Raw genomic sequence first — 21,077 nt, 5'->3', positions numbered from 1 at the left:
AAAACGATCAAGCTTTTAACATGGACAACAAGGCCGTCTATGAGAGCCTAGAGGAACACCGTTTTCTGGCCCTAACTCTGAAAATATTGGTTCAAATCTCTTGAAATTTAATGAGACGTGTAGAATAAGATTTGTTATTTTTGTGCTCTTGTTGCTCATGTATACCACAATTTTTCTGAATGGGAATATCCAATAAAAAGCTGGGTCGATTCCATTCATGGGAAATATTATATTTTGTTATAGTTTCCACCAAAGAAGCTACAAAATATTCCACCCCCTATTTCAGCTTAGGATACTGGGAGGTACATGGGTCTTTTTATTAGCAACTATATAGGGAGCTAACAACTGGGTAGGGGGGGAAGAGATAGTCTGACGTCACGCAGCCCCCTCTGGTTGGTACTTTTGCGCTTAGAATACTGTTTCCAACCGTTAGGGGGATGAAACTCCAGTAAGAGATAGAAGGGTGTGACGTTTCAGGGTCAGAACTGTTAGCTCCCTATTAATATTTGTACCCAGACTTGTAAATAGGGGGTACCAGGAAGCCTGTGACACCCAAGAAAATTCACAGGACACCCTGAAAAAATATTTTTAGGGGGGGGGGGGTCAGGTACCACCCGGGTACCCTGAAAGATTCGGGGTGATGAGAAGTTGAGAACTCTCACCCATAAAGACAACTCAAAACAGCTCTCAAAAAAGGGAAAAAAAATGCAATGACGAATATTTCCCCTCAAAACTGTGCCCTCCCTCACATTTTGATTATTTACCTTCGTCCACTAGGGAGCCTGGGGTACCCATGAAAATTCTGTTTGTACCTTTAAGGTTTTAATAGCAGCAGGAGAACCTGAAAGACTTTTTTACCGGGATTTTTTTATCAATTTATGGTGTGTTGCGTCCTTGTGGGTATATGTTTAAACGTTTAAACAGACTCTAATCTATTCTGCATGGATTCAAGGAATAGGATTCGCTTAACTATTAGCGGCTTTTTATGTCAAATTCGGTATTAAAGTCAGCACGCTTAAAGTAACCTTTGAAAGGTTCTGAAACTTTGTTTCCCACAGTACAATAGAAGCCTAGGAAGTGCTTTAGTCAAAAAATTTCACAATGGTGGGCATTTTGCTAATTTCTGGCACTGTAAAATTCACAAACCCGCCAACCATTGCTATTTAATAATTTTTAAATTCGCTCCAATTTGATATCATATTTTACGACGACAGTGGTACTTTCGAGTCTCTACTTTCAAAATATCAAGTTTTTAATATAATTGAACCAAAGTTTCTATTTTTAAAATCCTTTGAAAAATCAGGAAAACTCAGTTTCGATATATCAATAATTTTGTCTTGTCGAGCTTGTTCGTTCGTTTGATGACATCACTACGACGTCAGGAAAAAAAGCGCGGGAATCCTATATGGGGCTGGAGCTTCTTGCCAGAGACTCTAAACTCTGGATCTGATAGCGGAGAGAGTGGCACCATCTGACGTGAAAAATATATGTGACGTCGGCCTACGGGGGAAACGTTTTAGCCTTTCATAAAAAGAGGATTTCAAATAATTTCATATGAAGCATTTTCAAATGCATATTGCCAAATAACCAGAAATCGGAGAATTAAAAGCTTGATATTTTTGAATTCACAGAAATTAATTCTATCTTTTGTTATATAAATCAGATGTTTTTCAAACGAAGCTTCTCATTCCCTTTAAATAACCAAATAAGTTCACATTCAATGAATGCTAAGACTTTGTCATAAGAAATAGACTGGAACTGAATTGAACCACGAAACACCTTCCCCCCTCCCATTAGTCTTGGCTTTAAATTCATTAGTAATTTGAAAATTTCCAAACCACATAACAAATTTCCATAAGAATAATAAAAAATCAACCAAAAAAAATAAGATTAAAATCTTTTAATTCCAGCGTATTAATAGAAAAAATAAGTGTGTGTGTGAAAATTAATTATATTACCAGGACTGAAATTCATTTACAATCTCTGATAAAAAATTAAAACATGAAGAAATGATTCCTAAATAAAAATGTTTTTTTTTTGTTTGTTTTGTTTTTTCTTGGTTTCACCAAAAAAAAGTATGCAAATACATTTACAGTAAGGTAAATAATTTGGTGATGAATTCATTTCATATCCCTGTCGAAAAATAATAAAAAAAAAAAAAAAAACACTTTAAAACAGAACAGAAAAAAAAAATACCAAATGATTAAAAAAAAAAAAAAAAGATTCATACCTAAAACGAACGAAATTTTAAGAATTATTTTAAAGGCTTTTCTTTTCTTCACTCGTTTCTTCGCGCCTTTAAATTAAGAGGAAAAATTAAAATTAGTCATATTGAGTCAGAAATAACTTTTAATTCTTTGATCATTCTTAATATACTATTAATTAATTTCAATAAATATAAATAATGCTTTAAGTTTTTAATTGTAATTAACTGAGTGTTTTAAAAATATTAATGCGTGACGATGGAGTGATTAAATACAAAATCTACTAAGTATGATTTGATTATTGATGGTAAATTAGTTTACACTTTGACAGTTCAGAAAAACTGCATCGATGCAGATAAAATTAAAACAACTCTCACCCTTTTCCATCAGTTCTTTCCCCAGCATCGGCTTTCTTGTCATCTTTGTCTAATTACATAATTTGATTAAAAATAAGCCGTAACTTCCATAATTCTTAATGGAATCGAAATTACCTTTTGTTTCTTCGTCTTTCTTGGTTGTTTCTTTGTCCTTGTCAGTGGTGCTGGTTCCACTCGCACCATCTTCCAATTTAATCTTCTTTTTTGGCCGATGAGCGCGGTTGTCTCGCCTCCCTTCACCTTCATCCTCGCTGTCCGAGAATTCTTCGTCACAAGCAATACGTCGGTCGGAGGCTCGAATGCTAATTCTTTCGTCTGGATTTTGTTTGTCTTCGTCTTCGCTGTCTTGGTCCATCGCATCTTCAGGGATGGCTGACAATCCAAACAAAGTAAAATTGTAACTACCAAGCTCAATAAGACTATCCTTAAAAAACAAAAGGCGAAATAAGACCATCCTTAAAAAACAAAAGGCGAAATAAGACCATCCTTAAAAAACAAAAGGCTCAATAAGACCATCCTTAAAAACAAACGCTGACGCCTAAACATTAAAGGGATAGAATCAATCTTTTGACTACTAATGAAAAGCTTTCATTTTTTTAAATCAGATAGAACCTAAAATTACGTTTTCAAAAATATATAGATATTGATAGTTTTAATAACTTAATTATTTTTAATTAATGTTTAAAAGTATTAGTTTTCGGCGCCGCTCTGATCACTGCTCCCTCTACAGGCGTTTGCAAAAACACGAGCGAAAAAACTAAATTACTCCCGCGACCCTCTTCTCCCTCGGAGGTACAGTAGATTTACTCCTAAAAGGAGTTTTCATACTATTCTGCATTTTCACCAAATTAATATAACTCATTTCGATACGGGGATGCTTTGAAAGTTATAAAGGAAGGTAAATAGTTTCACTGTAATTTTGGTGTTCAAAGTAATAGTTCTACTATGTTTAATTACAATTAAAAATATGTTAAAGCCTAGATTTGGGCCATTAGGCTAAAATAAAGTCATACCATTATTATACATGGAAGCTAAGCCTTTGCCAAAATAGCGCAAAAATGTGGTGTTTTGGACATTACCTGTAACAATTTTGATAAATCTCTATCATCCTTACTCTACAACGTAACCGAGAGTTAAAGGAAAAAGCCACAATAATATTTTCTTGGTTTAAAATGGTTCCTTACGCTTATATATATACAAAAAAAAATTAGAAATGGAGATTAGCTCTTATTAATTAATATTTAAGCTCAAATTAGCTGGCCACTAGAAGGAAATTGAACGCCGCCATTTCTGATATTTAAAAATTCCGCAGTGCTTGTAACTGGCTCGATTTTCTAGAGGGGGTAACTTTTCATTGGCCGGCTTTCCATAGCAATGGACCAACAAGAAACTGCCCTCTGCAGCCTTATATCGTCTGCTTGTTTAATCCCTCGCTGGCTCCCTTAAACTCTATTAGCGATGCCTCGTATTAATCCCTTTGAAGTAGAACCGGAATTTACAGAAGAAGAATTAAGGGAACGACAATTACAGCGAGAGAATGAGTTAGAAATAGCGAATCAAGAAGTTATCATTAACCTAGAGGAAATAAAAAACAACTGTACTTGTGGCCACTGCATTCCCGATTGGTTAGGCCTTAGCAATGACGAAGAAAAAATTGTAAACATGAAAAACTATCTAAATTGGAAGGATTTAAGGGCAGGATTTATTTGTTGTAAACAAATAGAAGATGTCGTTGAATTTTTAAACGATACAGATGATCCACAAGGTGTTGCGCCATGTGTCACTTGTGATATTGACTACAAATCTATGTGCCAAAGAAAGCGAGCTTTAATCGCAACGTACAGGGGTTATTTGCAAACACGTAGAAGGCCATTGCCCATTAATGTTTCGAATAGGTAAATTTTTAATTAATCGTAAGGGAACAGCCTCTATGAAATATAATTTTTTATGTAAGCTAATATTGTTTTATTGTAGAACCTATCGCTATATAGCATATCGCACGTACACCCATTTAATTTACCATAAACTTGGAAGAGCTAATAGAAGAGCAGTTCCCCATTGTGTCCTGCTTGATATACGAAAGCTTTTCCCAGAAAATGATGTAAATTCATACATAAGCTACAAACCAGGTGTTGAAATAGAAGGATTTAGAGCCAATTAACCGAGTTGAATGAATAACCTTGAAGTCACGAAAGTATTGTGATATATTTGCTTACAAAAAAGCCATCCTAAATTTTTTAGTTTAAAATGACCAGATTAAGTTTTAAAATTAAAGCATAAAATTTACATAAAAATTAGCTATCCTAAATTAAAATTCATAATTATTATATTACTCTTATGAGATATAAAAATTATTGAATCCACTTAGAGTAAGGATTGATATTCATTTTTTTTTAAATAATTGTGATTGCCAAGGTTCCTAACAGTGTGATATTATTAGTCATAATTAAAAGCCTTCAAATATTAAATGGATACTTAAATAAGTTACTAAAATGGTCATATTAGTCGTAACTTCTGGTCATAAAAAACAGAGTTGAATACTAAGTAAATATAATTAACAGACCTGCTATTAAGGTGTAACAAAAAAATTATATTCGTAAGTTGCTACGGTCACAGTTTATTTACATTTGAAGTACAAATTTTGTATATTTTCTGGTTTATTATGACCTAGTCAAGAAATTTCAGTATTAAATCCATGTTTATAAATTTCAGTATTAAATCCATGTTTATTAATTTCAGTATTAAATCCATGTTTAGAGTTTTCAATTAAAATAACCTCCTCCTTTTCGCTGCTTGAATTAAAACTTGCTTGTTAGGGCGTGGAGTTGGAGCTATATTACCTCTCTTACGATAGCTTGTCATTAAATTCGCTAGTGGAATTTCATCTTCGTCAATTTGTTTACGCTTTATTATGTTTTTCATTATTTCATAAACAAATGTGTACGATTTTGGCTCCTTTCGAGGTCTAGCGTACCACTCAGCAGTGGCTTTAGAAAAATAAAATTCAAAATCTTCCTTATTCCCATCTTGGGTTGTTGATTCTGTTTCTAGTTCAAAATAGAATTTTCTGTCTACATTAAAATTATGGTCCAAAGCTGCCAACATAGTACGGGCTTCCATGACATCTTGGTCAAAATCTAGTCGTTTTGGGCAATATTTAAGCAGAAGACTGTGGTACGATTCCAACTTAGAAGTGTGGCTAAATGCGCAAACTTGCTTTAAATCTCGTAAAGTACTTTTTTTGTTGACAATTTCATTTAGAGCGTCATAAGGGGGGGTATCAGGTGTGAGCCATTTTTTTTTTCTTGCTGTTTCGACTGAAAGACGATCGTGGATACACCGTTTATGTTGATTAAAACTAGGAAATGAATGGACATTTGTGACGTGAAAAAGAACTGATTTCCACATTTCAATTAGGATATCAGGGTTCCCATCACAGTTTTCTGCGGCAAACCACAAGTGGCGGCTGAGAGATTTCACCCAGGGTTCAAGATCCTTATTATCCTTTTTTTTACTTATAGCCGTAATTTTTTTGGAAACGCTTTTTGAAAAATGCCAAACATCGAATTGATGGTCTATATTCGGATAATTATCCCTTAAAAAGGCCCTAATCTGTATGTGTCTGTCAGTTGTGATTCTAAATATATTAACTCCAAATTTTTCCATTTTTGTCAGACATCTTTTCAAACTTTCTAACTCCATATTGCTAGACTTGTATTGAACCTCATTTTTCTTTACGATTTCAAAATGGACACATTTGTCACTTTCCTGGTCAATGAATGTGTATCCGCAATATTTGGCCGAATGCCCTGGCGAGTCATATCGTCCATCACCAGAAATCGTGACTTCTGAAGAACATTTTAATTTCTCTAAAATATTGCTTTGTTCATTTCTCCAGCTGACCCTAATTTCTGGAATGATATATTTTTTTTGAATGTTGTAGAAAGCTGATTTTTGAATTCCACATAATCCCATAAATTGAAAAATAGTGTTGATTCGTTGAAATGTGGCCCCTGAGAGCAAAATACTTGAAGCTAGCAGTAAATTCCCCACTGGCATTCTTCCCAGCACAGGCTGTGAGCGCCAAATAAATTCGTGGCCACTTAGACAGGTCATCTTGACAGATAATTGAGATCCACAAGTTTCAGACTTGAAATTTTCAGTAATATCAATGGCACTATCACAGCCAGCCTTATCACACCTTAGTCTTGCTAAGAGTTGGTTCAGTTGGCTCTCAAAAACAATATACTTTTTTTCCTCAATAAATTGATCAGAAATATTTTTAGGGGGAGGTGAATAGTTCGTTGTTGACGCTGAACTGGGTATACTAGGCTCGTACATTGAGACACTGGGAGAATTTTCAGGGGTCTCATCAAAAATCATGCTTACAGATACGGGAGATGCCATATCCTTCAAATTTTCTAAATCGGATTTTGCGCAATTCAAAAGTATTGTTTTGTCGCTATCATGTGTGCATTTCTTTGGTGTCGATTCTGTTTCGTAATCTAAACTGTGAGCGAAGTATGCGTGATCTTTTGACACTGCAGTAATTGTATCTTGAAACAAAGCTAAGACTTCTGAAGTAATTTCCTCTTCAGTACATGCTTCAGTAGCGCAATCAATCTTGCAAAAATCCGTTTGAATAGGAATTGTAGCTCGGAGGGCTTCAATGCTTAACTCTGGATCAGTTTGAGTTCCAATTTCCGTTGTATTTACTTTTGTTATATTATAGATCTCAGTTACAGTTGGAACCTATAACAATGTAACAAATAAAATTTCATATTATAATCCTAGAAAAGGAAGCAATGTGACACTGTCTAAAAATATTCCAGTCTTACCTCTTCGTTACTTGGAATTTCAATTGCTTCTATTGGAAATATTTCCATCGTTTCTTCTGTACTTGGTAGGTTTATTGTTGGTACGGATAACGGTTTCAATCTTACTACTTCTTTCGACAAATTACGGCCATACGAAACGTTAATGTTTAAACATTCAGGAGCAAAATGTAACTGGCATACTCTAGTAGCTTCCCTAAATTTCCTGATTGCGGTAAGTCTTTCTGGCAAAGGCTTAGTCTCTAATGACGTTACGAGCGCTTCGAATTCCTCTCTCACCGGTATTTTAGCAAATTTAACCCACATTCTTGCCATTTCTAAATTGGATTCAACATCCGGAATTCTAAAACAACTAACTCTTTGTTTTTTCGAATAAACCTCACACCCTTCAATAATACACTTCGACATTCTGGAAGCCTAAATGCGCGGGCTGCAGCTGGGAACTTTGATCTTGGAAGGGTAAGCAGACAACATGATTTCCCGTAGCTCATTGGCCTAGACATCAACGAATAGAAAGTTACCCCCAATTTTTGCCTCTAGCTTTTTAAAAATGGCACCGTCTTAGTTAAGATGATTAAATGCTAATTACTAACTAATTGAGATTCTTTTTGACAGAATAATAATAGATCTTTGAGTTTTAAGTTTAAATGAACGGTTTAAAGCAAAGAAAAAATTATTGTGGAATGTTCCTTTAAGAGAACAAAGGATAATAAACATGAAAAATTAGAATTATGTTTACAAGGGTCTTCTCAATAATGCGCCGCTTCCCCACTCCCCAGTAAGGTGAAAAGCTACTATACAGTGGTCTAGAGCTCCCTACATTCTCCTATTTCCAAACAACCAATGAATCAGTGGACATTAGTAACGTCACTAGGGTAAAAACAAGTTGGGCGGTATTTCGCGGCTAGTTTGAATTTCAAAATAGTGAAATACCTAACCTACTTTTTTTAATTTTAAACGTTTTAATTCGATTTTTTTTAGCACACATAATTTTAGGCACATTTTTTTACCTAAAACTGCCCTCATCTTGTACTAGTCGGAAAACATTGATTCTATCCCTTTAACTTCTAACCCAAATTTAAAATTTCCTAAAAACAAGGTTCAAAAATGAATAATTACGTTGCATTTGAACTCCAGGCGCATGAGGTAACATTCTTAGATTCTCAAATAGTCTCGTTCTGAAAGAAAAAAATATATATATATATATATATACTTTATAATTAACAGAAATTAAAGTTATTAATTAGTCTACAATTACTTGATCTTCTCGAGATACTCTGGAGTATTTTGATTGCCCATATTGGAAGGACTGATATGTAATTTGAAGTCTGGTCCAAAGTATTCGAAATAATCATTATATGGAAGCTCTGAAAAGGCAAAACCATTAAAAACACTGTCGTAACTACAATGAATAATTTTAAATCAATTAAATTAACCATTAGCAATATCTCCCCCGAGAGAAACGGCGGTTTCGTAGGTCCAACATCTGGCTACGTTTCTGATGGTGTAACCACCCCCTCCCAGTTGTAACAAAGGCAAGTTGTACTTTTTCACAAAGTCGACACATTTTCCATGACCTTTCAAGGTTAAGTTAAAGCATCCTAGTCGATCACCAGAAAGAGAATCGGCTCCACATTGAAGAACAACCGCGCTTGGTTGGTACATTTCCATCACTTTTGATATTAACTGAAACGTAATAAAAGTAATAGCCTTTATTGAAGTGGCCTAAATAGCCGGTCTCCAAAGCAAACGACTTACTATTTAGGCACAAATTTTGGGCTTAAACAGCCTCTATTATGCAGACGGCTATCTAGGCCCAAAAATGTTAGCCATACAATTTTGGGCCTAAATAGCAACGGCCGCGCAGCAACGACTATTTAGGCCCAAAATAGAGGCAATTTAAGCTCAAAATTTGGGTCTAAATAGTAAGACGTTCAGGCCTATAATAGAGGCAATTTAAGCCAAAAATTTGGGTCTAAATAGTAAGACGTTCAGGCCCATAATAGAGGCAATTTAAGGCCAAAATTTGGGTCTAAATAGTAAGACGTTCAGGCCCATAATAGAGGCAATTTAAGCCCAAAATTTGGGTCTAAATAGTAAGACGTTCAGGCCCATAATAGAGGCAATTTAAGCCCAAAATTTGAGTCTAAATAGTAATATGTTTAGGCCCAAATTTTGGGCTAAAGTAGTAAAGGGATTCTAGTTACTTAGCTATATTTTTAGCCCAAATTTTGGGCCTATGTAGTCCAACACCGCAGGTGTACTACTTCGGCCCAAAAATTGGGCATAAACAGACTCTGGCTATCTTGGCCCAAATTTTGGGATAAAATAGTACTTATAAAGTAAGGCTATTTTGGCCTAAAATTTGGGCTTAAATAGGGACTTGGCCATTCGGGCTTAACTCCCCCCCCCCCCCAGCGCCATTATGGTATGTTTTTTCTTTACAGAATGAAAGCTATAGAAGCCCCTCCTCCTGGTATGTATTTTAGCACTGGTAGAAGATAGCCTGGCATTGCATGACGTAGTACTGCCAAGTCCCTATAGCTTACCAAATCATATACACTACTACTTAAGACCAAAATATTGGGCCTAAATACAGGGTTGCCACGGAATTTTCAATTTTCAGAACCAAATTCCCTGACTTTTCCAGGTTTTTCCTGACCTTTTTCTGAGATTTTCCCTGACCTTTTTCTGAGATTTTCCCTGACCTTTTTCTGAGATTTTCCCTGACCTTTTTCTGAGATTTTCCCTGACCTTTTTCTGAGATTTTCCCTGACCTTTTTCTGAGATTTTCCCTGACCTTTTTCTGAGATTTTCCCTGACCTTTTTCTGAGATTTTCCCTGACCTTTTTCTGAGATTTTCCCTGACCTTTTTCTGAGATTTTCCCTGACCTTTTTCTGAGATTTTCCCTGACCTTTTAGGCCGAAAGTGTGAATGTTTACAGCACGTTTTAAGTGCTTATAATTAAATAAACTCTCTACATTAAGTTTTCCCATGTATTTGTTGCACCAAAATGAAAAAGAATCATTTTAACAGTCCAAGATATTTTTTAAAGTCATTTACTTTATAAAAACAATTCTAGACAATTTTAAGGATTGCTCTAGAGTTCACTCTGTGTTAAGAGAGAATGAGGAGAAACTTTCAATAAAGACTTATCCCCCGAACTTTTACCCACTAAAATAAAATTCCCTAACTTTTCCCTGACTTTTCTGAAATTTTTAAAATTCCCTGACTTTTCGGCCCATTTTCAAACTCCCTGACTTTACCAGGTTTTCCCTGGCCCGTGGCAACCCTGAATTCCCTGACTTTGCTGAATTTTTTAAAATTCCCTGACTTTTCCGACCCATTTTTAAATTCCCTGACTTTTCGGCCCATTTTCAAACTCCCTGACTTTACCAGGTTTTCCCTGACCCGTGGCAACCCTGAATTCCCTGACTTTGCTGAAGTTTTTAAAATTCCCTGACTTTTCCCTGACCTTTTCGACCCATTTTTAAATTCCCTGACTTTTCCCTGACCTTTTCCAACCCATTTTTAAATTCCCTGACTTTTCCCTGACCTTTTCGACCCATTTTTAAATTCCCTGACTTTTCCCTGACCTTTTCCAACCCATTTTTAAATTCCCTGACTTTTCCCTGACCTTTTCGACCCATTTTTAAATTCCCTGACTTTTCCAACCCATTTTTAAATTCCCTGACTTTTCCACGTACTATGGCAACCCTGAAATAGAAGCAGACCTTTTTTATACTGCGTCTAATTTACAAACTCACCGGTTGAAATATGCTTTCATAAGAGTCATCATCTATTCCATCCCTCAATGGGAAATTTACAGCGTAGTATTTTCCCTTTCCAGCTCCAATATCCTTAAAAATGCAACGGAATACGATTAATCGTTTATTTTTCTTCTCAAACACTATTAGTATTAATCATTTACTCTGAGATCTCCAGTTCCTGGGAAATATTCCCCATATTTATGAAAAGAGACAGTCATAACTCGATCGGTTGTATAAAATGCCTCCTCCACTCCGTCCCCGTGATGAATATCAATATCAATGTACAAAACCCTTTGGTGATACCTAAATATAACCCAAAATATTGTTAAAAAAAATGAATTTCCAAATGAAATATTTAAGGGTGGGCGAATACTCGTCTAAAACGAATAATTCGATCGAATATCGCGACGAATAACCGGTATTCGTTTGAACCCATTTTTACTATTCGAACGAATATCGAATACCGATTTTACTATTCAATAAATATTCGACAACCAATTTCCTTCGCAAAGGGCCAAGGCCTAACTCCGCTATTTTAGGTACCAAGATGTGTACAAAATGTGAAATATTAACCCCTAAAAATATACTTTCACTAAAAGCATAGTCATTTTCATTTCCGAATAAATATTTTGTAAAAAATTGTTACTAACAACCTCCTTTAGTTCTTCGCCAATAGCAGGCCTTGATATTCGCGAATAGTAGGCTTAATATTCGCGAATAGTAGGCTTAATATTCGCGAATAGTAGGCTTAATATTCGCGAATAGTAGGCTTAAGGTGGAATTCATAAACGTCGGACGCAACGCAATTTAGTACAGGCAAAGGCAGGGCGTCGTGCGCAAAAGGCGGAAGTTTGCGCACGACGCCCTGCCTTTGCCTGTACTAAATTGCGTTGCGTCCGACGTTTATGAATTCCACCTTTAATATTCGCGAATAGTAGGCTTAATATTCGCGAATAGTAGGCTTAATATTCGCGAATAGTAGGCCTAATATTCGCGAATAGTAGGCCTAATATTCGCGAATAGTAGGCTTAATATTCGCGAATAGTAGGCCTAATATTCGCGAATAGTAGGCCTAATATTCGCGAATACTCTGGCCTTATATTCGCGAATAGTAGGCTTAATATTCGCGAATAGTAGGCCTACTATTTGACGAGTATTCGATAAGACTATATTTTCGTTAAGCCTAACTATTCGATATTCGATTAAAAAATCATTATTCGTCTCGGTATTCGATAAGAAAATTTTTGGGTATTCGATATTCGTCTCGATAGTAAAAAAGAGGTATTCGCCCATGCTTAGAAATATTTAAGAGTCTAACGAACTTGAGAAGCTCTAAAATAGCCAAGACAATATCATTGACGTAACAAAAGCCTGAAGCTTCAGATTTTTTGGCATGATGAAGGCCTCCTGCCCAGTTAATGGCTATATCCGCCGCTTGTTTGTTTAATTTAACGGCACCAGCTAATGTTTTTTTTTTTTGTTTTTTTCAAATATGATTAGAACAATAACGTTTTAGAAATAATTTTTTCTTTCTAACTAAATTATGTTTTACCAACTGAGCCTCCGGTTGAAAGCTGGCAAAATTCATAAAGGCCGTCAAAAACGGGACAATCTTCACCAACATTGACTAGTTTTGAATGAAAAAAAAATTAATGTAGCCTTAATTCTCAGTGATTAAATGTAGCCTAAATATTGTAAAAATACAACTTACACCTCTGCATTTGTTTATTATATTCTGACATATTATCGGGTCTAATTGATCTTAGAAATCGAATGTAATCATCGCTGTGGTATTTTGTCATTTCTTCTTGTGTGGCTTTGTGGGGACGCTAATTTTAACATTGATAATTTAAGGTTTATTGAACAAATTTTGTTGGTTCACAACAGTGCATTAAAGTACTATTAAGCTGGCAAGTGTCGAGCAATGAGATAGAATATATGTATTAAACCTAGAGTCACAACGTGGGATCTCGAGATCGACGTTTCGCGATACACTTTTTGTCGAGCATGAATCTTTATCAAATACGGGTGGCGCCACCTATTGATCATTTGAAAAACTTTTTTATTACCGTCTGCTGCTATAATCTGCGTAACACGTTGTCAAGATAGTTTTTAAACGTGTTAAATAAAATTCGCGAGTTAAATAATAAAAACTCTAGTCCTTTTTAATCTAATAAATAGATGAAATAAAATTCATAACGATGTTTCCGATTGCAAATAAATAATAAGTAAAAGTTGTAATTAGTTCCGCTAGAGGCTCACAGATGGCGCTGTCGTGTTTTGATAAACGTGCTTGATAAAAACAATGTGTTTCGCGGTAAGCCGATTTGAATTGTAATTCTAGGTTTAATATCATATATTCTATCTCATTGGTGTCCAGTGGACAATCTTAAACCATGATTTTCATGTGTCACGTGTGCCAACTTACGAGTGTCCTACCATGGATAAAGAATGCGCGTGAGGAATAGGATAGGCAACTCCTTATCGCTGAAGGCAAAATATTATTATTTGGTATACACTCTGTTCCAGCTTTGGTTGTCAGCATTCGCAAAGCTAGTTGATTATGTAATGTAGCTTTGTGCAAGCTCATCAGAGACGAAAGAAATACCGATTTTTAGGATCTAAAATCTCGAGATTTAAATCCTGAAAATCAGTATTTCTTTCTTTGCTTGTCAGCACGCACAAAGCTACGTTACATAAAGACCTAGGTGTGCTGACAACCGAAGCTGGAAAAGAGTATATATCCAATAATCTGCCATCGGAGATAGGGAGTTGCCTATCCTACAACGTGAAAACAAATTTCCTCACGCGCATTTGTTTTCACGCTATAGGATGGATACACAACTCCCTATCTCCGACGACAGTTTATTCTGTATATACTCTGTTCCCGTTTCGGTTGCCAGCATGTGCAAAGCTAGGTTACATAGAGACCTAGCTTTGTACGTGCTGACAAGAGACAAAAACTTCAGGATTTAAAATACCCGTGAGTTTTTTAGCTCAAATGCAAGGACCTAAATTCAAGTACGCTCCGAATAAAATTTGAAGCACCACGACTGTCGACTTCATAGTCAAGTCAGTTTAAATATTACCAGAAGTAAGATAGTGACAAGAAGTTCTGAGCTAACCAAATTCTTCACTAGGGGAAAGTGAATATTCTTGATAACACACCAACGGTTGGCCCTCTGGTAGCGGTTTCTGAATTTTCCCTCCAATACGCGAGACGCTCGTGGCAGTAGACGGCCAAACTAAATTCAAGCACCCGCGTCCGTGTTCCGCGGCTTTAGGTTGAGGGGAAGGGTATAGGAAATTTTTTGGGAACTCAACCAATTTTTTCTCTCTAGTGTAGGCGCGTTGGAAGTGGCATAAAATCCTCAAATTTGTTCACTAGTGCCAGGATCTATTACCAATGCTACAGCACTATACTTCTAGTTCCTTATCTTACTTTTGATAAAACTACTTTAGACTATTAGGAAAGGATATAAATATTATTGGGTAAACAATTTTAGGCTAATGAGCAAAATCATAATTTTACACCAAAAACCAATTTTTACCTACTTTTGTTACTATTATAAATATTTATTACCTTTCTAAATTTTTTGGGAATCTGAACTAAGACTTGGGCCCGCTATTGCCTACAGCCTACTACACTTATTTGAAACTAAAGGCTAGAGGTTTGTACATTTGAGCACAATTAAATGGAGCAAAAGAAAAAATTCGTGGATATTTAATATCCTGAAAATAGTCGGAGATAGGGAGTTGCCTATCCTATAGCGTGAAAACAAATTTCCTTACGCGCATTCTTTATCCATGGCACTACTTCAAGTTATGGACTACTGAAATTAAAAATATATACATACATAGATTTCCATTTTTCTATATAACCCATAGTTAAGAATGAGATTATGAGTCATGCGTATTCTGTGCGGTTTCATGGGATGTCCTTGCCCGTAATAATAATTACCAACATCACCTAATTTAAAAGTAAAAAACGATAAAGTTTTCAGTCACTTTCCCTTACAATTTATCTGGCACCAGCGCTCAGCCCCGCACCACTGTCTTGTCTAAGCCTTTGCTATGAAATCATTCATCACAAAGGCTTGACTTAGAATGTATTTAAAATAAATTTCATACCGTCGTAGTAGTAACAAACACGTTTCTTAGAGTGTCCCGAACTAGCCATTTTGTGATTAATAAATGCTAATAATTATACTCAAGCAAACAAGTAATTGTTTATAAAGATTTTAAGGTGTACACCCTTAATCTAAAGAACCGACGAACCGACAGCTTCAAGCCTTCCTTTCACCCGCGCCAATCTTTCTTTGTGGATTTTTTATGCTTTCACCATAGCCGACTCGATCACGAGCAACACGACGCAAGCTGCTAGGCCAGCTTCATTCTTGACCTATTGGCGGTTTTTTAAATACAGAAAGCAGCGTGGGAAATAAGGCGGTGGCACAGGGCAAATGACCAGTTTAAAAATTGCCTGGACCAGTTTAAAAATTAAATCGGAGGGGGGTCAGTGGTCCACAGGACCACTAAGAAAATTCAAGGGTTTCCATAGTCCAGACATTAGCTAATATATTTTAATTATCCACTTCTTCAATTTAGCAGACAACGCGCCGTGGTCAGTGGTCATGGACCAGTTTATTTATTCCAGGCCAGAGGGGTCGCTGGCCCAATGCCCAGTTTAAAAAAAATCCTTATTTCCCACCCTGACAGAAAGCCAAAGAAAAAACCTCGAAAAGCCCAATTTCCAGCCAACAGCCAACCGTTTTATTCCATCCAATATTTTTAGAAGTAGCCCAATTGACGGCTTTCTAGCCCAATATGCCATCCCTGCTGCAGCATGAACCATGGAGTCACTCTGCACCAGCGTGGGAAATAAGGCAGGGCAAATGACCAGTTTAAAAATTGCATGGACCAGTTTAAAAATTGTCTGGACCACTTTAAAAATTAAATCGGAGGGGGTCAGTGGTCCACGGGACCACTAAGAAAATTCAAGGGTAGCCAGAGTCCAGACATTATCTCAACTATTTCAATTACCCACTTCTTTAGTTTAGCAGACGACGCGCCCTGGTCAATGGTCATGGACCAGTTTATTTATTCCAGGCCCGGGGGGTCGCGACTCGCTGTCCCAATGTCCAGTTTTAAAAAATCCTTATTTCCCACCCTGCTCTAGACTCAGGCCGACACAGGGCCGGAAATAAGCACAGGACACTGGACATTGTCCAATAAAATTTTAAAATGTCCCATAATTTTTTTAAAAACTAAGGGGGTCACTGGACAGTTTGACCAATAAATTTTCCGAAGTTTTGATAGCTTGACAAAAGACATTCGACACTATTTTGCACACTCCAGTGGACAATGTCCTATAAATTTTCAAGTCAAACAGGGGGTCACTGGACGCGTGTCCTATAAGAATTTTTTCTTATTTCCGGCCCCGCCGACAGTTGTATCTCTCATAGGGAGGGAAATAACGATTTTTTTGAAACTTGCCCCAGGTTTGGAACAAATAAACTGGTCCATGACCATTGACTAGGGCACGTCGTGACGTCGTCTGCTAAACTAAACAAGTGGTTAATTTGAGTTAATGCCTGAACTCTGGTTATCCTTGAATTTTCTTAGTGGTCCCGTGGACCACTGACCCCCCTCCGGTTTAATTTTTAATCTGGACCAGGCAATTTTTAAACTGGTCATTTTCCTTGTGCCACCGCCTTATTTCCCACGCTGTTGGCAGACCTATCCTTAAGGCAATGTAAGCCTCCCAGTGTGCATTGCGCACAGCGGCACAGCCCTACCCTTAGGTAGGTGATTGTTAAGTGCTGCCACGTAGCGACAGCTGCGCCACGGTATTTATATGATGTGAAATATCTTCTGCTAGAAGTTTAGAATTAGAACGACCGAAGTAGTAGACAAGGCACGGAGGTGTATCTCCGTGATTAAGGTTTCTCTGGAGTAAAGTGAATTGTTCAATGAATATATTTGACTGTAGTTATGAATAGATCGATTACACCTAAAAGATTACGTCAAACAACTGTTTTTGAGTCCTTTAATTTGAGTAAAAAGAAAAAATTGTCAAGTTCCTGCAGTCCTGATAAGGGGGAATTGGATAACCAAGAAATAAAACCTACTCAAATGAGTGAAATTGGAAAGCACAAAGAAACAAATGTAAACAAAATGAGTGAAAATGTGACAAGTCATGATGAAATACAGATTATAGAACGAGAGCCAGGAGAAGGCTCCCCAAACATTACTAAAAGTATAGTTCCAGAATCAGACTTGGAAATGGAAAAAGCAACTTGTAGTAAAAATGAAAAAGATCTCTTTAGTGTAAGTGATAATTCTTCTGATTCATTTCTTGATGAAGTTTCGTCTCCTGTTTCTCCAGCGTCACCTGAAAGCGTATCCTCAATATGCGAGAGAAAATCACCTGAAACAAGCAATGAATCTATTCCATCCCAAGACCTTGAAGCCTCGATTGAAAATTTAATGCTAAATCGTAGCCCATTTTGCTGCGAAACTTTACCCAAATTATGGCCATCTTCAGATCACGTTGTCTTGTTCAACTGTTTCTATAATGTCGGCTCACAAGTAAAGCCGTATCCTCCACAGTTCAAAGATTCTTGGGACACTAACTACGTTCGGCTGCCCTGTTCCGCCTCCAGCATGTATCCGGTGAAAGACAGTGATACTGGAGACGAAGTTATATTACCGAGATGGGAAATGATCGAGAAGGCTCTACTGAATAATATCTCTTCATCGTACGATTTGGAAGAAGCCATATTGAGTTATAATACTAAATACCAAAGTCGTTGGAACTTTAATGATTTACATCAATTCTTCAGAGAGTCTTTGGAACCCGAAGAATCGCGAGAGTTTTTTAAGAATTTGTTACCGAAAATGGTTGCTTTGGCGCTGAGATTGCCGCATTTATGCACCAGTCCAATACCTATGCTACGGAAAGGGCACATACGATCCCTAACAATCAGTCAACTGCAAATTGGCAGCTTGTTAGCCAATGCCTTTTTCTGCACTTTCCCTCGAAGAAATTCGAGAAACAGAAACCGTAAAACTGATAACAGAGATGGGGAATATTATACTTATCCGGAGATTAACTTCAATCGTTTCTTCGCGCACTCGAATTTAGTTTATAAACCGGAGAAGTTAAAATGCATTTTCAATTACTTTGCAAGAATTACCAAGAAAGAGCCGACTGGAATCGTAACTTTTGAACGTCGTCACACTAAATTCAGTCCAAATTGGGCAAATTCCCGGAAAACATTAACGAAACTTTACGCGTTCAACCAGGGAACGATTGAAAAACACGGATCTGGTTTACTTCAAGTTGATTTCGCTAATAAATATGTAGGGGGTGGCGTTTTAGGTCACGGTTGCGTCCAAGAAGAAATACGCTTCTTAATATGCCCCGAATTAATCGTAGCCAAACTTTTCACGGAAAGTTTAAACGAAAACGAAGTCCTGATTGTAACGGGTTGCGAACAATTCAATGATTATTCCGGTTACAGTAATACGTTTAAATGGGAAGGTAACTACGTAGATGAGACTCCGATTGATGCTTGGGGTAGACGTCACACTCAAGTTCTAGCCATGGACGCCCTTCATTTTTACAACAAAATGGTACAGTACCAGCCCAAGTTCATCCTCAGAGAGTTAAACAAGGCTTTCAGTGGATTCTACGAAGCTAAACCGAAGCAAAACTTAACGGCGATCGCTACTGGCAACTGGGGATGCGGAGTTTTCAACGGTGATCCTAGGCTGAAGGTTCTACTTCAACTTCAAGCCGCTTCGGAAAGCGATCGCGATTTAATTTATTTCACCTTTGGGGACAGCGATTTGAAATCCGACATAGAAGCTATTTATGATTATCTTATTCAAAGGGAAACAACAGTCGGCGACTTGTTCAAAATACTTCTAGAGTATGCCAAGTACTTGAAAAAAGAGAACAATACCCCCAAATCTTTGTACGCGTTCATTTACGATTTTTACAGTGAAAATTCCTCAAATGCAACAACTATAAATTTTGATTCCCAAGAGCTCTAAAAATATACTTAAAAATTAATATAACGGAACTTGATAATTTTGCTGTAATAAAAGCACGTTAATTATATTTATTACTTGCTTTTAATTAGAGATATTGAGACGGTAACAAATACCGCTTAAATTACCCATTTTTATTTTAGCGTAAACATTTTTAAAGTTTTGGTGCTAGAGGCCAAACCTCCATATATGTCCGCGCTCACCTCATTTCAGTCAGCCCGAGCGCAAATTGAGCGAGGCTCTTCAAAATAATTGATAAGCTCACGAGCCCGAGCCGAGCTTGAAAGTTTATGAAAAAGATTTTCTGAGTTTGAGTCCGGGCTCACAATAAGTCACAAACAAAGTGAGCCTTGAGATGAGCAGGTTTAACTGTAAAATTAAAGAGAGCTTGCGCTGAGCCCTCTTATTAATATTTTGGCTTTCTTGAGTGAGGCCAATTCAAAACTATGAGACCGCTCATTTTGATAGGGCGCTCACTGTTTTGAGACTGTTCTCAGCTTGGCTCGGCACCCCATTCATTGCCAAAAGAAACTAGTGTAACTCATTGGTGGATGAAGTTTTGAAGTTTTTTGAATACAAAAGTAGTGCAAGTCATTTGGATAGTAAATATATATTGTAGTCTTGCGTTTATCGCGTAAAAATAGCTGCAAAATTATTTATTTCAACATCTACACTGATTGGAAGAAATATTCTCCGGAAATATGAGACCAAGCTCGAGCTTTCAGCTTACTAAACTGAATGAGCCCGAGTTCGAGGTGAGCCTTAAATTCTATCGATTTTGTGCCCGAGGTGAGCCCCCGAAGGATATTAATGAGAGCTCGAGCTTAGCCATCAAAATTATGTGAATGAACCTGAGCCCGATGTGACCTCATTTATAAAAACTAACTGAGCTTGAGCTAACATTGAGCTGTAAGGAAACATTTTTTCAATTTTGAGCTCGTTTTGAATAAAAAGTAACGTGAGCTGAGCCCAAGCGATGGTGGACAGGTATGCAAAAATCTAGGAGTAAAACCAAATGTGGATGAGAGGGAAAGTATGACAATGGCCATAGAGCCTGTGTTAAAAAACGCGGACATCAAAGTTTCGCCAATAACTATTTAGTTTACTAGTGACTGATGGACTTGCAAACTCGCAACTGAAAGTAGTTCAGACATTTATGCTCCTTGGTTTAACCATAGCCCACTCGATCACGCGCATCACGATGCAAGCTGCTCGCGCTATAGCTAAATTACCGAGATTTGTTTTAAACGTATCTAGTTTTATGTGCTCTTCTATTACTTCGATAACCTTACTTAAATCCATATTATACCTTCAAATACCTTTTAAAACATTACCAGCTACTCTGTCCTGACTACAAACACAAATCGAGGAAGTTCTAGCATACACAATAGCAGACGACGGTAACCGCGTAACCGCGAATTAACACAAGACCTATTTTAAGGGAGTGAACAGGCCCAGTATAGCTACGCCAAAAAAACGGTCAACTACGGCGAAACTCTGATGACTCGCGACTTTTGGCCAGGTAAAACTAAATGCACTAGCCTGCCAGAGACTCTAACATTGCCCATTTTTTCTCGATTTCCTGTTCTTTCACTAGCGAGAAATCGTGGTTCTCTCATCTTCACTCACATAGTCACTGTAGTGTTTACCAAGGAGAATGAATACATCCTCCTTGATAGAACCAATACGGTACCAAACATGGCCGCCCACTGCCTGTGACGTTTTACCTAGGCAATGACGTCACAACTCTATTGCCCCCATTACGCATTAGAAGTTCATATTACATTTATATGACCAAATTATATTTTCAAATCTCGCCAGCACTTTCAAAG

General features: G+C 37.0%; 4 protein-coding genes across 4 annotated transcripts; 2 read left to right on the top strand and 2 right to left on the bottom strand.

The window, feature by feature from the left end:
* Positions 1 to 1,885: 1,885 nt before the first annotated feature.
* HDAC1 (histone deacetylase 1) lies at positions 1,886 to 15,520 on the bottom strand. Its single transcript, XM_089851053.1, has 14 exons — positions 15,319 to 15,520; positions 15,045 to 15,157; positions 12,899 to 13,016; positions 12,740 to 12,814; positions 12,510 to 12,648; positions 11,349 to 11,490; positions 11,185 to 11,277; positions 8,853 to 9,102; positions 8,675 to 8,783; positions 8,536 to 8,594; positions 2,696 to 2,953; positions 2,582 to 2,630; positions 2,231 to 2,296; positions 1,886 to 2,133 (listed from the first exon to the last, which is right to left on the bottom strand). The coding sequence occupies exons 1-13, from the start codon at positions 15,365 to 15,367 to the stop codon at positions 2,260 to 2,262; spliced, it is 1,491 nt and encodes a 496-aa protein (XP_089707179.1). The 5' UTR covers positions 15,368 to 15,520; the 3' UTR covers positions 1,886 to 2,133; positions 2,231 to 2,259.
* Positions 3,721 to 5,027, top strand: LOC149718677 (uncharacterized). Its single transcript, XM_089851054.1, has 2 exons — positions 3,721 to 4,476; positions 4,556 to 5,027. The coding sequence occupies exons 1-2, from the start codon at positions 4,040 to 4,042 to the stop codon at positions 4,740 to 4,742; spliced, it is 624 nt and encodes a 207-aa protein (XP_089707180.1). The 5' UTR covers positions 3,721 to 4,039; the 3' UTR covers positions 4,743 to 5,027.
* Positions 5,183 to 8,076, bottom strand: LOC149718676 (uncharacterized). The gene is made up of 2 exons (XM_089851052.1): positions 7,420 to 8,076; positions 5,183 to 7,333 (listed from the first exon to the last, which is right to left on the bottom strand). Exons 1-2 carry the CDS (start codon positions 7,822 to 7,824, stop codon positions 5,348 to 5,350), a joined length of 2,391 nt encoding a protein of 796 aa, XP_089707178.1. The 5' UTR covers positions 7,825 to 8,076; the 3' UTR covers positions 5,183 to 5,347.
* A 1,553-nt stretch (positions 15,521 to 17,073) lies between the features above and the next one.
* Positions 17,074 to 19,319, top strand: LOC149718674 (poly(ADP-ribose) glycohydrolase-like). Its single transcript, XM_089851050.1, has one exon. It carries the CDS (start codon positions 17,182 to 17,184, stop codon positions 19,246 to 19,248), a length of 2,067 nt encoding a protein of 688 aa, XP_089707176.1. The 5' UTR covers positions 17,074 to 17,181; the 3' UTR covers positions 19,249 to 19,319.
* Positions 19,320 to 21,077: the final 1,758 nt, after the last annotated feature.

Source organism: Phalangium opilio, unplaced genomic scaffold, assembly GCF_054372755.1.
Source record: "Phalangium opilio isolate 3A_F unplaced genomic scaffold, DU_Popi_V2 ptg000002l_1, whole genome shotgun sequence".
Lineage (NCBI taxonomy): Eukaryota > Metazoa > Arthropoda > Arachnida > Opiliones > Phalangiidae > Phalangium > Phalangium opilio.
Note: the sequence above shows the minus strand (reverse complement) of the source record. Positions and strands in the feature narration are given on the sequence as shown.